Source organism: Vicia villosa, linkage group LG5, assembly GCF_029867415.1.
Source record: "Vicia villosa cultivar HV-30 ecotype Madison, WI linkage group LG5, Vvil1.0, whole genome shotgun sequence".
Classification (NCBI taxonomy): Eukaryota; Viridiplantae; Streptophyta; class Magnoliopsida; order Fabales; family Fabaceae; genus Vicia; species Vicia villosa.
Genome location: NC_081184.1, coordinates 12,191,268 through 12,210,434, shown reverse-complemented (window position 1 = coordinate 12,210,434; position 19,167 = coordinate 12,191,268). Strand labels below are relative to the sequence as shown.

General features: G+C 33.0%; 1 protein-coding gene across 1 annotated transcript; it reads left to right on the top strand.

Moving 5' to 3' along the window:
- The first annotated feature begins 1,522 nt into the window (after positions 1-1,522).
- LOC131606277 (protein trichome birefringence-like 3) lies at positions 1,523-4,813 on the top strand. The gene is made up of 6 exons (XM_058878527.1): positions 1,523-1,823; positions 1,904-2,144; positions 2,397-2,568; positions 2,883-3,082; positions 3,184-3,342; positions 4,252-4,813. Exons 1-6 carry the CDS (start codon positions 1,595-1,597, stop codon positions 4,580-4,582), a joined length of 1,332 nt encoding a protein of 443 aa, XP_058734510.1. The 5' UTR covers positions 1,523-1,594; the 3' UTR covers positions 4,583-4,813.
- The last annotated feature ends 14,354 nt before the right edge of the window (positions 4,814-19,167 follow it).

The window sequence follows — 19,167 nt, the reverse complement described above, 5'->3', positions numbered from 1 at the left end:
AAAGCCTTAAACAGCAGTTACAAGCAGCGTTTCATATGAAAGATCTTGGTAATTTGCATTATTTTCTTGGTCTTGAGGTTCATTCTACATCCAAGGGCATATTCCTCCATCAACACAAGTATGCCACAGATTTAATTTCTATGGCTGGTCTGCAATCGGCTAATCCAGTGGATACTCCTCTTGAGGTTAATGTTAAATATCATCGTGATGATGGTGATCTGTTGCATGATTCCTTATTGTATCGTCAACTCGTGGGTAGCCTTAATTACTTGACTATTACTCGCCCTGACATATCATTTGCTGTTCAACAAGTAAGTCAATTCATGCACTCTCCTCGCCACCTTCACTTGGCAGCAGTTCGTCGTATAATTCGTTACTTGAAGGGAAGCTCTCATCGTGGTTTATTCTTTTCTACTGGAGTTCCTCCTAAATTGAGTGCTTATAGTGATGCCGATTGGGCAGGGTACCCTGATACTCGACGATCTGTCATTGGTTGGTGCATGCTTCTTGGCTCTTCATTGATCTCATGGAAAAGTAAGAAACAAGCGAGAGTCTCTAAATCTTCTACTGAATCTGAGTATCGTGCCATGTCTGCTGCTTGTTCTGAAATAATTTGGCTTCGTGGTCTTTTGGCTGAACTTGGATTTCCTCAAATAGAGCCAACTTCACTTTATGCTGACAATACAAGTGCCATCCAAATTGTTGCGAATCCTGTTTTTCATGAACGCACCAAACATATTGAAGTTGATTGTCACTCAATCCGTGACGCTTATGATGAAAGAATAATATCACTTCCTCATGTCAGTACTCAGTTGCAGATTGCAGATATTCTTACCAAGGCTGTTTCGCGTCCACGTCATCAGTTTCTTGTTAGCAAATTGATGCTCATTGACAAGCAGCATCAATTTGAGGGGGGGTGTGAATAGGAATTAGTTTAAATGTAATTATTTAGTGTAATTACCGATATAGCCCTGTAACCTTTATATATACGAGAAATAATAATGAGAAAAGTATCAAGCCAAGAATTATTGACAAAAATATAGTTAGACACATTACTTTACTTTAGCAATAATAGCAAGAAAAATAAACTTCTCTTCCACTTTCCATCTCCTGTTGTGCTATCAAATACCATCAAACTATCAAATCATGTACCTCACCAAATTTCAGTTAAGTAAATTACACCTAACTGTCATCAACTTAAGTCACTATTATCCTACCTGCTATGCTATTTAGTATTGAGTAATATAGCTACCATCTGGTATAAGCAAATGTGCAATCATGCTAACATACATCATCATATTTCATGAATTTCCTTATGATACATGCATAATATAAAATAAATAACATAGTTGTTGGATCATTGTATAGTTTCCACTACATGCTATAACACAAGCCAAAAATGTTGTTAATCTTTCAAGTCTTGTCCTACTCTTAACCACTAAAGAAGTTATAATCTTTTAAACCTAATCTCATCTCTTAACCACTATTATTAGCATATATGCTTTAACTTCACTCTTACTCAAAATTATCTCTTAAACCATCTCAACAATTTCATCATCATTATTCTATTTCTCTATGCATTACTTCCAAAACAATGAATCTTTACTACTTTAACTTTCTGTCCTCACCCTTTCTCATGAACCCTTCACAAACAATGAATCATCTTAGAAAAAAGCTTTCTCTTCCGGTTCCAATCATTATCACCACAGTCTGTGTTCTTCTCTTCACAATAATTTTGTATGCTGAGAGACTCAGTTTCGTGTCGTCCGCATCTATTTTCAAGTTCAAAACATGTCCTAGAAAACATACCAAGTCGAAATCATGTAAGTTATGATGTTTCTACTTTTTTTTCATATTTTTATTCTTAATATAGTTTGGTTTTTTATGATGTAATGTTTAACAGCTGACAGAAAAATAGAAGATGTGGTTTTAAATGGAACATGGATTGATGATAGGTTTGATTTTGATCCAGAAGAATGCAATGTTGCTAATGGAAAATGGATATTTAACCATTCTATAAAGCCTTTATATTCTGATAGAAGTTGTCCATATATTGATAAACAATTTTCTTGTGTCAAGAATGGAAGGAATGATTCTCATTATCTTCATTGGGAATGGCAGCCAGAAGATTGTACCTTGCCTCAGTAAGTTTTCTTACATTCAAACCCATGTGTGTGTTTAGTGTCTGACACCTACACGACACTGACATGGTGGGGGTTACATTCAGTTACTTCTATTTTCTCAAATAATCAAATAGTTATTGATGTTTACGTGTCTGTGTCGTGTCTGGTGTTTGAACTTTATAGCTAATCTTCCATTTTTTGGCCATTGAATTGTATGAATGGTTGGTTACCTAATTTAAACTACATTCTGATGGGCTATTGCACATTTGGTAGATTTAATCCAGAGATAGCCCTCAAAAAGCTTCAAGGAAAAAGGCTTCTATTTGTAGGAGATTCACTTCAAAGAAATCAATGGGAATCTTTTGTTTGTTTGGTTCAAAGTATTATACCGGAAAAGAAAAAGTCGATGAAACGAGGGCGAGTTCATTCCGTCTTCAAGGCCAAGGTAATCAAATTAGGATTCCGCATTAAAAAAAAAATACATTGCCGCAATCATGTAATTCAAACGTTTTGATCAAAATCAGATGATTTATGTAAGTCCTCAAAACACGAGTCGTTTAATCTCAATCAAACTGTCTAAATTAGATGAATGCAACAAGTGCGACCTTTTTATTGAGCCTTTTGATTTAGGCTAAACGGGTCGAGTTGCATGACTACGACAATATAATCTAAAACTATTAGAAAAATTCCTTGGAGTTGAACATTTATACTAAAAAAAATGAAAGCAAATTTTAATGATGTGTGTTTGATTTGATATAGGAATATAATGCTAGCATAGAATTCTATTGGGCACCATTTCTTGTGGAGTCCAACACTGACATTAACATAATAGGAGATCCAAAGAAGAGGATAATAAAAGTTGATGAAATCAATGAACGTGCCAAAAATTGGACAGGAGTTGATATTCTTGTTTTCAATTCCTATGTTTGGTGGATGAGTGGTCTTAGAGTTAAAGCATTGTAAGTCATCTTCAATATCTTCAATGCTTTAATTTTTCATAGAAATTTCTAAGAAAAAGTTGATTATTTTATGTGAAAAAAATCACTTTTTTTAAATGTAGGTGGGGCTCATTTAGTAATGGAGAAGAAGGGTATGAAGAATTGGATACATCAATTGCTTACAACTTAGGTTTGAGGACTTGGGCCAATTGGGTGGACTCAACTATCAATCCAAACAAAACTAGAGTCTTCTTCACAACTATGTCTCCTGCACACACAAAGTATATCTCTCTCAAACTTCATATATTTCAATAACTATCTTTTATTTCTTGTCTAGTGAGTGTTTCATTGAAGCATTATTGTCAATAGAATATGAAGCTAAGACATCTCTAAGAGGAGATAAGTTGGGGGTGTCTAACACGTGTGACATTCGTACGATACATGTTAGAAAAATCATATAAGTGTCGAAAAAATCAAATAAGTGTTTTAAAAAAAAAATTTTCTTAGATACTTTTTAAATTGATGTCCAACACTTGTGACACTCGTACGTACGTGTCGGAAAAATCAGATAAATGACTTTAAAAAAGTCGTTTTTTTGTCAATAGAATATGAAGCTAAGACACCTCTAACAGTATGTGTTGTGGTGCCTGACACACCTGACATTCATACGATACATGTTAGAAAAGTCAGATAAGTGTCGGAAAAATTAGACAAATGTCTTAAAAAATGATTTTTTATTTCGATAATCTTTGAATCGATGTCTAACACTTGTATGACACTCGTACGATACGTGTCGGAAAAGTCAGTCAAGTGTCAAAAAAATCAGACAAGTATCTTAAAAAATTGTTTTTTTTTGCTTTGACACTCTTTAAATCGGTATCCGACACTTGCATGAAACTCACACAACACGGATCAGACAACTCAAACAAGTAGGCTTATCACTGAAAAATTAAAAACATTAATTTCAATTAAAATATTTCTAACTCTTATAAAAATAGAGGGATAAAAAAATCCATTAGTATCCTATATTTTTTATATTATTTTTATCAGTATTCTATATTTTTTATATTATCGGCAGTGTCTGTGCTGTGTCGTGTTGTATCTCGTGTCCAAGTAGATGTTTGCATATTGGCAGATATCATGAAATTTAGTGAACACATGAACTAAAGATGGTGTGAAATCTTTTTCAGGAGTGCTGATTGGGGAAACAAAAACGGCACAAAATGTTTCAACGAAACAAAGCCAGTAAAAAAGAAGAATCATTGGGGAAGTGGTTCAAACAAAGGCATGATGAGTGTGGTAGCAAAAGTTATCAAAACAATGAAAGTTCCAGTAACTGTCATCAACATAACACAAATCTCAGAATACAGAATTGATGGACATTCATCGGTTTACACAGAAACGGGTGGAAAATTGTTAACTGAAAAAGAAAGGAGGAATCCATTAAATGCTGATTGCATACATTGGTGTTTGCCTGGTGTTCCTGATACTTGGAATCAAATATTCTTTGCAATGTTGTGACAAATGTTTAAGATTCTTTTGGTTTTGTTTTTTGTTTTTGACATGAATGATGTCAATTATGTTAAAGTATGTATTCAAAATTTCAAATTCATCATCTATTGCATTTTTGTGATACAAAAAAATGTATGTGTCACAAATGCTTAAATGGAGATTCATGCAAACAGAATATTCATTGGTACATTTTGTTTTTTATTCTCATACTAAAAATATTGTCCTTTTTGATCTACAAAATTAACCTGTCAACAATTTTAGCTATTGTTGTAAAGTGAATATATTTTTGAATGATTTTTTATGTGTATGTTTAGAATATTATAATAAATTCATACACAAAAATTTGAACTTTTAAAAATAATTAAAATTAAAATTTTCAAATGTTAAAAGCTCATGATAAAAGCATAAAAGATTAAAAGCTACAAATTAAATTTTGAACTATTTTTTTCATGAAAATATATAGATATTTCTTTGATTAAGTAGTTTAGGGGCTGAGATATATTTTTTAAAGTTTAACAAAGTTGGTAGTCCGCGAGTTTAATAAAACTAACTGGTAGCTAATAATTGGTAATTGATAGTTGATAATTGGTAGTTGATAGCGGGTAGTTGGTAGTTTCTAGTTGGTGACTGATAGCTGATAAGTTAACATAAGTGCTTGGTAAATTAACTGTTTCATTAGTTGATAGATACAAAATGACATAAAAGATCATTTTAATTAATATGAATAATAATATTTTGTTAAAATATTAAGGATATAAATGGAAAAAAAATCACAAGCTGAAAGCTACAAGCTCAAAAGCTACTTCAAATAGCTTTTGAAAAAAAAATTAAAAGCTAGTAAAAAAGCTACAAGCTCAAAAGCTACTTTAAATAGTTTTTGAAAAAAAAGTTAAAATCTAGTAAAAAACTATAAACTAAAATAGTCTTACCAAACAAAACTTTTTCATTAATGTGAGTTAAAAAGTTAAAAGTTCTTTTTTTAGTCATAGATACTAATTAAACTGATTTAACAAACTGAAAATATATATTAACTTATCATTTGAATTGGATTTTCCATTTAATAATCCAATTAAAATATGATATGTAGGATCGTTGATTAACTTAAAAAAAAATTATGCATGGATTTGTTTTTTTTTTTACACAAACAAAACTTTACTTTTTATTCAGCTAATTGTTTTTATAGCACATGTTAAAAAATCTACGAATAGAAAATTTATAGTGAAAAAAACAATAAAGTTATTAATTATAACATTTTAATAAAATTAATGCACAATTTTTTAAAAAAATTTTATATTTATTTCTTAACTTGTGTCTTGGAGTATAAGTTAGCATTTTCCTTTTATGAAGGCATATCATATGAGAATACTTTTTTTATATGAGAATGTGAGAATGAATCTGAACCATTGGATTTTAAAATAAATGGTAGAGATTAAGTGTGAATCTTTTTTTATCTCTCTTCAATCTTTTATTTTAACGATGGAGGAGAGAGAAAAAAATATCCAAACATAATCTTCACCATTTATTTTAAAATCCAATGGTTCAGATTCATTCTCACATTCTCATATAAAGAAGGCATTCTCATATGATATGCCCTCTTCCTTTTATTAATTTCATTTATTTATTTATCAAGTTAGCGTAATATAATTAGGGTTTATTTTCAGTCCAGACCGGTCCGGGTATCCAGCGTCCTGAGAGTTGAACCGAAACTCTAACCGAGTAAATCGGGATCGAACCAGAACAATGTTGGTTAATTTTTTGGATCGAAATTGTTTCGGTCTGTTCGGGTAAACCGAGACTGAATCGGATAATGGATGATTTGTTAATGGAGAATCGAGACCGTACCGGTAATTTTCTGTCCAAGTATCCAGACTACCCGAATTAGAGAGGAAAAATAAAATAAAATTTTTTAATTTCAAAATTCACAATAAATTGCCATTACATTAAATTTACAGATTCTCATTGGCATTTGACATTACATTTTAAATACCATTCACATAATCACATCACATGTCTAAGAGAAGTTAATGTAAAAAATTAAACCTTGTTCAAACATAGGTTATGAAACTTATGGTTTTAGAAAAAACACAAAATATCATTACATTTGTGTCTCAGAACAATCTCATCATTGGCATTGCAATTATATTTCTTCAAGTTATAGTTGTCGAAGAAGCGACAGCCGTTATCAAAATGATATGTTAAAGGTTCATCTTGTGATTCTTCAAACTACAAAAGTAAAAGGATAACTTCATAAGCACCACAAATGTAAAAGCATAAGCCATATAAATATTCAACTAAAATAGACCATCAGTAAAAGTTACTTACAATACTAGCAGTGCAACATTTTTAATTCCATATTTCTCCTTCATCCAATGATCCCCACAAAGTACCATTTTAACTGTCTTAGTTTTCATAGAAGATCGTCTCGAATTAATAAACCTTTTACCTTCTGAAGCAACAGTTATAACAGGAACAGTTAGAATATCCTTTGCCAATTTACTAAGAACATGATACTTGGCTTCATTCCCCATCCACCATGTTAAAATATCAAACTTAGCTTTAGGGAAAACTTTTAAGGGAGGCTCCTCAAGATATAATTCAAGATCAGATTTTGAATTAGTATTACCAATAACGGTTTCTAAAAACATCTAAAAACTCCTCCTTTCCAACCCAGAACTAGATCCTACTTCTGGAATTTTAGATACCGAGATATTCTCACCATTGGTTTCATAGGTATCTTGATACAATTGAAAGAGATGTTTTAAGTTGGTTGCCAACTCTTGTTCATAGGTAGTGGCTTGAGTAGGATTTGGATACAATAAGGGATATACCCATTTGATGAAGATTATTTTGTACCTATTTGAACAAGTAGAGTTGTCAACCAACTTAAATTCATCTATACCTATTTGAATAATTTATTTTCAACATGTTTGGTCTCAGAATTTGATTTCATCATAGGCAACTAAAGTCACAAGGAAGTAATAAAATTGGCCTTAGACACAACTAAAGTCACAATGAGGTAATAGAATTGGCCTCGGAAACTACTATAATTGTAACACCCTTCTATCCTACATAGAATTTTGCATATAATTTTAACGAATAACAAAACAAACATCCACAAAGGTGTCACATCTTCATAATAACCTCATTTAAAAAATAGTTTGCTCCGTAACACAGGTTGCAAAAACATTTAAATCTAGATAACTTCTTTAGTATCATCAAATAGATTACTTCAAAGCTTCGCAACAAAATCAATAATTCAAACATCTTCATCATAAATAACCAATACCACGAAGGGTAGTTCAACATCAACAAAATCACCATACTTCGTGATAAGTCTACATGATTATAAAAGTAATACAAAATTCTCAAAAATAACAAGGAATAATCATCGTTCTCAAATCGACCGATCCCATCCCAGATGTTACATATCATAGCAAGACCCATAGACTCAACGGAAACTAAATAAGCGCTCTCTGAAGCTTCATGCATTAATCTTTATCACCTGCGCGTTACCCACGTGGAGGCAACATTCAAACAGAAAGGATGAGTAAATGGAAATCATTATAAAAAGCATAAGTAATAGATATAGTAGTCATATCATGGAAACAACCCAACATGGCATCATCTATTACATCCACAGTATAATCATAATCTCCAAGTCTTCACATCAACCATCACAACTCAAAAGTCAATCACATACATCATATAATTCAAATATTATGCAATGTCACAAATAATGGAATGCAACATCATTAGACTCATGCATGTGGTACCAAACGTCACTGATGACTTAGTCATCGTTATTCTCCAAAGATCCCTACCATAGGATCGATTCCACTTGGAACTGGAGCACATCACAATTTGCACTTAATCCACACAATAGGATTAAGGCTGTCATTGGACCAAATTGTCATACAACTTCACTGGATCATCATCCTGCAAAACTTTACTGGACTACTTGTCTAACAAATTCTATGAATGCATGACGCGTAACAATCGCACAATACGACCACGGTTAGTCAACAACGCATCATCATTCACCATAATAATCGTATTCATCATCATGTGCTTCATAATACACATATCACCATAAACAACACCAAAATATCATAGTACGCAAGTCAAGTAACACAAGACATAGTTAAATCAACTTTACAATAACTAGCATTACTTATTATTATTCATCACAAGGAATCATCATCTAATCATAAAATAAGTGCTACAAAACTATATCCTACAGCTCATTTTAGTCTACCGTATTGTAGATTATTTCATTAGCTCTCTAACATTTTGAATGGCGCATCGAACGGAGTCCGGAGACTCAAGTTATGGCCTTTACAATTTTTCTGGTTCAGGAACCCCTCGCCTAGCGAGCACCATCTTTCGCCCGGTGAATCAAGGCAGTAGCCAACCCTCTCAATTTCTCAGGTATCTCGCCCAGCGGGATAAGGCAGTAGCCAACACTCCCTCTCGCCCATCGCGTTCCAAAATTACAAACGGCTCGCCCGACGATTTGAGCCTTATGAACAATTTATCACAACTCACAACAAGGAAACATAAGTCATCATAGGCAACATAATTCATCTTAGGTCAAGGTTGAATCACAAGGCAACATACCAAGCAGAATAGTAGATACCTAATGTACAATGTAATGGCAACTTAATTAACTTTCTACTTGTAAGTTGTACATACCTTGGATCAAGAACTGCACCAATAGAAATCAATGCATTATTCTGACCGATAATTGTCATATTTCAACTTCATTTCATTAGCAAGCGCTTGCAGTTGAGGATTATTTGAGATGCTTAAAGTTTATCAAGTAGAACCTTCACCCTGTAAAGTTGAGCAAAAAAAAATTAGTAGTAGGGTAAGAGGTTTCAATAATAATTGATGTAACATTGCCAAAAACCTCCAAAAACTTGCAAATATCATGAACATCTTTCCAATCATTTGCATCAGGAAAAAATTTGTGAAATGCACCATTTTCTTAAGCATATCAGGCCAAACTTCTTGTAGTGGTATGCAGTGGACAACATCAACCAAGTTGAGTTCCACCTTATCTTAGTATCCAACACTTGCATTTTGCGTTCAAATTGCAACTTATCAACAAATTTTTTGAATGCTTTGCATCTAGTTTTAGAATTTAGCAAGTATTTGACCCCATTTCTAATCTTATCAACACTCACCTTAATCATATCAATATCATCTTGAACCAACAAATTTAAGATGTGTGCACAACATCTCACATGAAATAGTTTACACCCAGTGGTAGATTTCTCCTACCAGAATAATCTTTATTCAATATAGAAATGCAATTATCATTGGCACTAGCATTATCAACTGAAATTGAAACAACCTTATCCCTTATGCCCCAATCATCCATGACCTTAATCAATTCCCTACACAAAACCTTACCAGAATGTTTTGTAAATTTTGTTGTCAGATTTATTTTTCATATGAAATTTTATTTATTAGTTGTCAATGATAACTTTCATAGGCTTGTAATGATCTCTTTGAGATGACTGGATATTTGTCTGAACATAGAATTGTGTGAGTTTCCTACAATCATTCGTAAGAGATGGTAAAGAATTTTTTGTAATGATGAGTTTAAATTACTCTTATTATTATAAGTTGTAATATCCTTGTACTCAAGACAAATATAGGATCAAGCGATGAATATTTTTAGAGAGATAAGCTTTCCCCTCTCTCTAAAACTAGGGCTTCACTTTGTGAGTGAGCGTCGCTGCTCCTCCAATCTCGGAGTTTATCTCCTTCAACATGGAGGCTCTTTCTTCCCCAATGGAGGTTTCTCTTCCTTTGTGGGTTTTCCTTCTCTTACCTCCTATCCGTTGAACCATCTATTCATAATGGAGTCGTGCCATAGTCTACCTTCAACCTCCATCGTGTTCTCACTTTTCTCCGTCAACAGCTACTAGGTGCTCGCAGCAACAATTTTGAGTTCATCATCACCAACAATTGGGCCAAATTTTTGGAACAGTAAACATGGTATTCGTCCGCCGCCAGAATCCCCACCACTGGAAGTTTCAAATCTACTAGAACATGGCGTCTGGGTATCTGTTTCTGTTGTTTTGTTAATTGTTATTATGCTTAATGTGATTCTGCTGAACAAGCAACAAAAGATTACGAAATATTTATCCGGGAATTTATTGTGTCCACAGAGATGGTCGTTAGAATTTCGTTCAACGGTTTCTATGTTTTCGAGCTTGGTTTTGAATGAATTGAAATATGAAAACGGAAAAGTAAATTTTAACACAAAAATAATTCATTCTTCGGAAAGATAAGACTTATCAAGCATTGCATACAATCTACTTATCACAAACTTAAACTTATCGACCAGTTATACTCAACCTATAATACTTGTCAATGTCACCCGACATCACTCACTCCCTAAGTCATTTCTAACCCAAAGTAGAGAGAACTACTATATCATCTCGGCGATGATCTCTTAGCCAACCTCAACAGCACAACAGACATTCATATCAATCGTATCGATGATCTCTCAACCGACACAACCAACACATAAGCATTAAGCTTCGACACCCATATAGATTGTTAGCTCTCAGTCTATCTCTAGAGTTCGGAAACTAACAAATAATCAACCTAGATAAAGATTCAAAAAGTTTATCTCTACAACAACCCAAATCCCTATGACAGAGCAAAAACCTAAGACAACAATTGTAACACCCTGGATTCCCGCTTACCCCGCAGGGCTTCCGGCCTACCAAGCATGTCACCAACTTAATAGCTCAAGTGGTAGCAGGAATTGCTATGAATATGTACTTAACCCCTAGGTACATGGTTCGATTCCTGCGGGAGGCAAAAACAATATTTCCTAGGCAGCCGATAAGCGGACCTAGGGGGGATTATTGATTAAGCCGGTAACATGCTCGGTTGGCCGACACGGTTGATGCGTGCAGCGGATATCGGGGTGTTACATTAAGTACATATTCATAGCAATTCCTGCTACCACTTGACCATATGGTCAAGTGGTAGCAGGAATTGCTATGAATATGTACTTAACCCCTAGGTACATGGTTCGATTCCTGCGGGAGGAAAAAACAATATTTCCTGAGCAGCCGATAAGCGGACCTAGGGGGATTATTGATTAAGTTGGTGACATGCTTGGTAGGCCGGAAGCCCTGCGGGGTAAGCGGAAATCCAGGGTGTTACAACAATCAACAAAGATTTGTAACGCAAGCTATATATAACGCAATGGGCCACAAATATACATGAGTTCAAAGTAAATACATATACAAAACCCAACAAATAGAGAATACATAGAGAAGAAGAGAGGTGAACCAAAAAACTCCTGATTTATTAGTTCCGGCCGATGATCAATCCACCTCCGATCAACCAAATGTAAGCTCCATAGAGAATACATAGAGAAGAAGAGAGATGAACCAAAAAACTCCTGATTTATTAGTTCCGGCCGATGATCAATCCACCTCCGATCAACCAAATGTAAGCTCCATAGTTGTTTTCTAATCTAATCTATCCAAAAAATGATGGGTGATGGATTGAGAACAAAAAAACCAAAAACATAACCTAAAAATGTGATTTTTCCCTATTTAATGACTTTCCAAATCGCCCAGACCACGCTTAGAGCCAAAATCCGCGCTAAGCGGGCCCTCTTCTGCCAAACTTGTCTGAAATGCTCCCAGACCGCGCTTAGCGCGGTCAAGCCTGCTTAGCCCGCTCAACAAAAAAATGAAATATTGTTTTGGTCATAACTTGAAAACCGTAACTCCTATTTGTGCCCGGTTCGAAACGTTGGAAAGCTTATTCCATGCTCTATCTAACAATAAATAAATGACAACCAATTTGATGATTTTTATCATCCTTATTTTGAGCCTTATCAGTCGGTGAATTGCTCAAAATTGCGCGTTTGAAGCGGTGTCTTCGGCACTTTATTGTTCATGCTCCAGATACTCATATATACCTACAAAATGAATAGAAAACTATCAAACGGTACATAAATGAATAAAAAATGCAAAGAATATGTAATATGTACAAATATAACGAAAATGTACGTGTTCACGCATAAGTTGAGGAAATAGAGACGATAAGTATCGTAAAACTATATACACAAATAACTACAATTTGACACTTATCAGATTCTGGTTTTTTGTCTGATTCAATGGTATAGGTTGCTCGTTTGTTTTGTTTACTTTAAGTATGTAGTCAAGGTGTTTGTTGAATTGCTCCAAAGATGTTTGGATATGTAGGTGATGGATTTTTGAGAAAAAATCTTAGTGAGGTATTTGCAAATCTGACTCTTTATTCGAGTCAACAAATGCTTCTTCTTGAGATGGGGAGTTTTTTCAAGATTGAGAACCTGTTTAATCGAACTGTGTGTGATAAAGTCAAAGATATGATTCGTAACTGAATAAATTTAAAGATTGTGGTTCTAAAACTTCTTTTTATCTTGTGAAAGATTGTTGTTAGGTGACTTGAATTAAGAAATTGGATTGAGGATCTTCCATTAAATTTTATTTTTTCAATATTTTGCTTACCAAAAAATGAATCTCATAATCCAAGCTATTTTCTCTTTCTTCGCGTTTTCTACCTAAGAAATTCGTTTCTAATTTCATTACACTAATTAAAAATTTCTCTTTGCCATGATAAGATTGTCTCCGGTGGTTGAGTTCAAGTACTCGAGGAATGCTATGTTAACACAGCACCGTTAGACATATACTTTACACCCTCTATATCATACAAATGCATATTTATCATTCCATTGTAATGCAATTTCAATTTCGTAAATAACAAATCATGAATTTTGGAGGCTTAAGTGTTTTTAAATAGACATGGTTATATGCAATTAAAAAAATCTACATTCTGACCCCAATCTGGTTATTTTGTGTTTTTTTCTAAAATTTTGATTTATAAATTAATAACATGTTTCCATTAACATATTAATATAAATAAATGTTACTATTAAATATTAAAATATAGATAAAAAACTTATACTTTTTTAACTCAACTACCATATATCATTTGAATTACTCTCGTCCACCTCTAATGTGTTTATGATTGTTTTCGAAAAAATAAAATATAATCAAAATTTGTGTAATTTTTGGATTTTAATTTAAGAATTCTAATACCTATTCTAATTGTTTTGGTGTTGTATAGTATGGTCAACACTTCATTTTAATATATTTTCTAATCATTTCCTACCGTTAAATTTTTTTAAAGAAAACACTTTCCGTCAATAATATATATATATATATATATATATATATATATATATATATATATATATATATATATATATATATATATATATATATATATATATATATATACTCAAAGACTTTATTATATTAATTATATACACTAAATTTTAACACATCTACTTCTTTTTATATTTTATATCTATACTAAGATTAAAACTTTATGGAATTAACAACATATTATTGATAAAAAAATAGTCTTAAAAACATATTTTGAGAAATAACCGGTTTTTGTAAAAAAATTCAAATAATTTGTATGATAAAATAAATAAATAATTTTTTATTTAAATTTAAAAATAATTGATTTGAAAATGGACAATAAAATAATAGGATTAAAATTGAATTTGTAAAAATAACTTGTTGTGTAATATATATATATATATATATATATATATATATATATATATATATATATATATATATATATATATATATATATATATATCAAAAAAATTATATTTTTATTGACGTATTATGAAAAAATTTATACCTCCTGATCCGGAATAAAGATTCTTAAAGATACTTTTTCAAATTAGATTGCCCGTAGAGAAATATCCAATACACTGTAAAAAATTATGTAAATATAAATATCTTGTGAATCAATTTGGGCTCTTGCCCCATATTTCTCAAATCCATAAATATTTTAATAAAGTGTCTCAACTGAATTTACTGAATATAAATTATGATTAATACCAAGTCACAAGTTTTAATTTGTACTAGAATTCTAAGATATAAGAAATCAACAATATATCTATCAACTCAGGATTTCCCATCTTCAAAGTCATGCCCATTATGAATGCATAACATAATATTTATATTTCCCCTATATAAACGATCAGAACATATACATATTAATCTGGGTGATAAAATGGATTCGGCCGGTCGGACATGTCCGTTTTACGACACTTTTTGTAAGGCGGTGCAAGGTTGTAGGCCCGCTCCCTTTAATATGTCCGCCATGTTTTTTTGCGAGGTTTTGCGGACATGAGCTTTTTCATACAATTTTACTATTTTTAGGCCTAAAAGATTCAATGTTCGCGGGCCTTCCCCTCCCCGTCCTCACTTTTTAGCGGGGTGGAGCAAGGTTTTAGACCACCACTCTCAAATATGTCATCCCACCTCGCCCCATTTTTTCGTCAGCTTTTGTGGGATGGGTCTAAATTGGGCGGGCATGCCCGTTTGTCACCCCTACATATCAAGAAGTTACATTTGAGGAACCAAATATCCGAAGTATACTTTCATAAAATATTTTTAAAAATTATAGAATTCCATATGCTTCTTGTAACATCCCAATTTTATTAGTATTTTTATTAATTATATTATTTGGTGTTTTTAATAATTATTTATTCATTTAGTTATGATGTGATATAATAATTATTTGAATATTTGATTATGTGTGTAAATGTGTTATTTAGGTTAATTGAGTTATTAGAGAAATATAACTAATTGGGCCTAAGTGTTGTAATTATGATGCTGGAATGATTGTGGGTTAAGCTCAATTAAAAAAGAAGGATAGTAAGAGAGTTAGGATTTTAGAGACATAACCTTCATTTGAGAAAAGAGGAGAAAGAGAGAGGAATAGAAGAAAGAAGAGAAAGAGAAGAGGGAAGTAGATTCTTGAAGAGGGTGGACTAGTGATTCAAGGTAAGGGTGTGAATCCAAGTCATTATAGGTCTATATAATTGGGTAATGGTTGTTGGGTTAGTAAATGCATGATTTAGGATTTGGGGATTTTGTTATTTCATGAGTTGTGTTGTGAAATTGATAGGATAATCCATAAATGATGTGAACCCTAACTTGTATTTATAATTCTATGCATGATTCTATGAATGGGTATGAAAATAACATGTGAATTGGTGAATATGTGTTGATTTTGGTGAAACCCTAATTTTGTAGAATTGTGGAATTGTGTTCTAAACATGTTTTTGATGATAATTGTTGTTAATGGATGCTCAATACTGTTATATGTGGCTTAAATTGTTGTTTGAGAATGTTTTTGGGTGGTGGAAGTATGGTTTCGCATGTCTGATATTTCTATTATTTTCTGCAAAATCGCATGTGCGCTAAGCGGAGCTGCAAAAACTGTTTGCTTCTGTTTTTAGTTCTGCGAAGCGGGCTTGAGCCCGCTAAGCGAACCTTGCTGTTGAAAACTTTTTGAAACTTCCAGTTATTGTATCTTTTGATCCGTAACTCTGTTTTAGGTGTCGTTCGAAGCGTTAGAAAGCTAATATAATTATCTATATGATAGGATAGAGTTGGTTAGCACTTGATGAATTAATTATTATTTTGTTGTGTGAATAACTTATGATTATTCTCATGTGTTTTATGCATTGGTGAATAACGGTGCAATACATGTTATGTGATGAATTGTGAATAATATGTAATTATGTTTGTGTGCGTTATGGATTGATAAATTGTGGATAGCATTAGTGGATATGTTATGGGATAAGATATTCATGACATGTATGTTTTTATTAAGAAGTTGAATTAACCGTATCCTTTCGTTACTTGATTTGTGTACTATGATGTTCGTTGTCATTATGATTAATAGATGTTTACGCGTTGGGTTGACCCAGATTCTTATGATGTTTGTATAGTTGGAAATGATTATAATTTGGTATAACATGATGGTAATACGGTGAACTAACTTTAAAGAAATGTCGCGGTAAGCAAGAGTTGCCACCGACTTTTATTTTATCCAATTTAAAGAAAGGCTAAAAGAACAGGAAAAAACATTTTTTGAAAGAGATTGAGTTCGGTGGGTAAATTATACAAAGGGAAGGTTTAAAGCACCCTTTGTATCCATGGTTATCCATGGGCTCTTAATTGCCTAACTCATTTGTTTTCAAAAGTTTATAAATGTATAGAAAAAAAGCATTTGAATAAGGACTTTAGCTTGTAAATAAGCGTATCCTTTTTGAAGGTTTTTGATAAAAGGGTAAAATAGATTTAAACTAGAGCAAGCAATTAGGAGGTAATTACCCTTAAAATATAAAAGGTTCTTTTAGCCTTTTAGAGCTATCCATACCATAAGAGTGTAGGAAGTCCTTTTGTTGGAGGTTGAAGGGTCGTCGAGATATCGTTTGCCATAAAACTGTCCCTACCATGTAGAGGTAGGTAGTCTTTAGGGAAGGATAAAATAGTCATTTTAGGCGACCAATGAGGACACCTCAGCAATCGAAAGGGAATATCATATCATATCGTAGGCAACCTCGAGGGACGAGATCATATAACAGGAGTCAACATCGAAGGGACTTATGATCTTCAATAATGATAATGAACTGAGGGAAACATTTGCTGAGGTATCCTCGTATCTGAGGGACTTGACTATTCTGTAATAAACAGGGCAACCAGACAACAAATAACAAGGCAACAGGCAACAAGAGGGGTTACCATTAAAGGTGTGTGGGTGCACAATCACGTGGTTGATTCAGATATATTATCTTGTAATTAATTATTCTAAATTTAATTGGAGGTTTTCGCGCCCTAAATTACTAACCACGCAGTTAATCAGAAAATAAACCAACAAAATTAAATCCTAATTATTATTATAACCTCGGAGCAGTTACATAATAAGGCAAAAAACAGTTTGTGGGTGTTTACGGTGATTTCCGGTAAACAACCGCTAGTCTTCCAAACTATAATAAATATGATTTGGTTACTCGCAGGATCGACTAGATTGATCCTAGGACACATAGTCAAGAAGATTGTTATCAATGTTCATTCGAATCATATTTGTGATTCGTCCTCTTCGATAAAAGTTGTTCGATTAAAGAACAAATAATCTTGATAATTACTTTGTTATATGTAATTGTAACTTCAACGAAAAGATAAGTAACATAGCATATGAAACTTAAAGACTTGTTAAAACATAAAGAATCTTAAACTGCAGAAACGTTAAAGATTTTGAAAGTAAATAAACGTGAAAGTAAATTCGAAAGTAAGTGATGTTAAAATAAAGATACAGGAATTTAAATGACAAGAAGTAACTTGAATGCAATAATTCTGAAATAAATTCGAAAACGAAATATAATACACATGTATTAAAATGGTGGTGTCATACGTACATTTTCTCAGCGAACTCTTTCTCTTAACGCTTGATACTTGAGTAAATATGTGAGTGATTTGTACAAAATGAACACACAGAATCCTAACATTAAGACTCCTATTTATACTAGTTTCGACCTTAACGGTCCTATACTAATCTGCTGCCACGTTTCTCATAAGAACTTCCAGCGAAGCCATCTGTTATTGGACAGTTACGAAACCGTCTTCGAATTTCAAATCTTCCCGCCTGAGTCCGTCTTCGACGCGTGGCAGTGTATTAAAAAACACTACGAAAACACGCTAAGTAGTAATACTTAAATACATATTCTACAAATTTTGTCTAAGTCCCGAAGACATATGCTTTCATTAGTCTTTCAGTGTTCACTATCTTCATCGAACTTAGAAGTCTTTATTTTTCGAAGCATGACCATCAGTAGCCATTATTTTACTTTTTAAGGGATGGCCTTCAGTAACCATCTTTCCTTCGATTCCCTACTCCTTCGAAGGATAATCACTATGAAACGAAATCTTCAGCTAACAAATTGCCCCCAATAAATGCCTGTTTCGAGAATCAACAGAAATAGGCGTTTCTTGTCATTATAAGATTTCGTTTTTATGATCCTTGAAAGTTCCAAGACTGCTGACTAACGTCATAATCACTGATAACACTGTTTCCGAAACGTCTTGTCATTTTCAAAGATGTCTTCTCATAACTTACATTCCCACGTTTTAACCTTACTTCCTGATCATTACTCCTACATACTAGGAGTGAAGCTAACTTATTCGACCGCCGTTGGATTAAATCACTAGCCGCCACGTGTCTCTTGGTTTTTACCCAAAAGATTCAAAAAGGTTTCCGTTAAACCTTTAAATACTTGATCTTGCGCCTCTATACCGCCTTTCATTCATCTTCTTCACCGAAAAACTGAAACATCTTCACTCTTTTTAGAATCTTGCTCTTTTAATCAAAAATTTCTCCATGGCTTCATCTTCAAATGTTCTTCAACCCGCTTTGAAGCTCCAATCAACAACACGTTCTGGGGAACGAGAGTTCGTTCCAAACCCTAATACTGAAGAAATACGCGCTATTTACGCTTCCCAGGTAATCATTCCCTTTGAACTTTCTGGAAAAACTCTCGCCTTTATGGGTCCATTACTAAGTGAAAATATCCAATCTGTGAATAAATTTTTCCCTGCTTACTACAAGACTAGACCATTAGTTAGCAAAGTTAAGATAGATGAAGATGGTCGTTCTCCTTTAGGCAAATCTGCTAATGTTGAGGAAACTTCAAC

What these genes read in the sequence shown, in the direction of transcription:
- LOC131606277 (XM_058878527.1), top strand. Translation starts at nt 1,595, where the DNA reads ATGAATCTTTACTACTTTAACTTTCTGTCCTCACCCTTTCTCATGAAC. An exon ending in GGTCTTAGAGTTAAAGCATT is followed by an intron (nt 3,083 to 3,183) that starts GTAAGTCATCTT and finishes TTTTAAATGTAG; the next exon opens with GTGGGGCTCATTTAGTAATG. An exon ending in ATGTCTCCTGCACACACAAA is followed by an intron (nt 3,343 to 4,251) that starts GTATATCTCTCT and finishes AATCTTTTTCAG; the next exon opens with GAGTGCTGATTGGGGAAACA.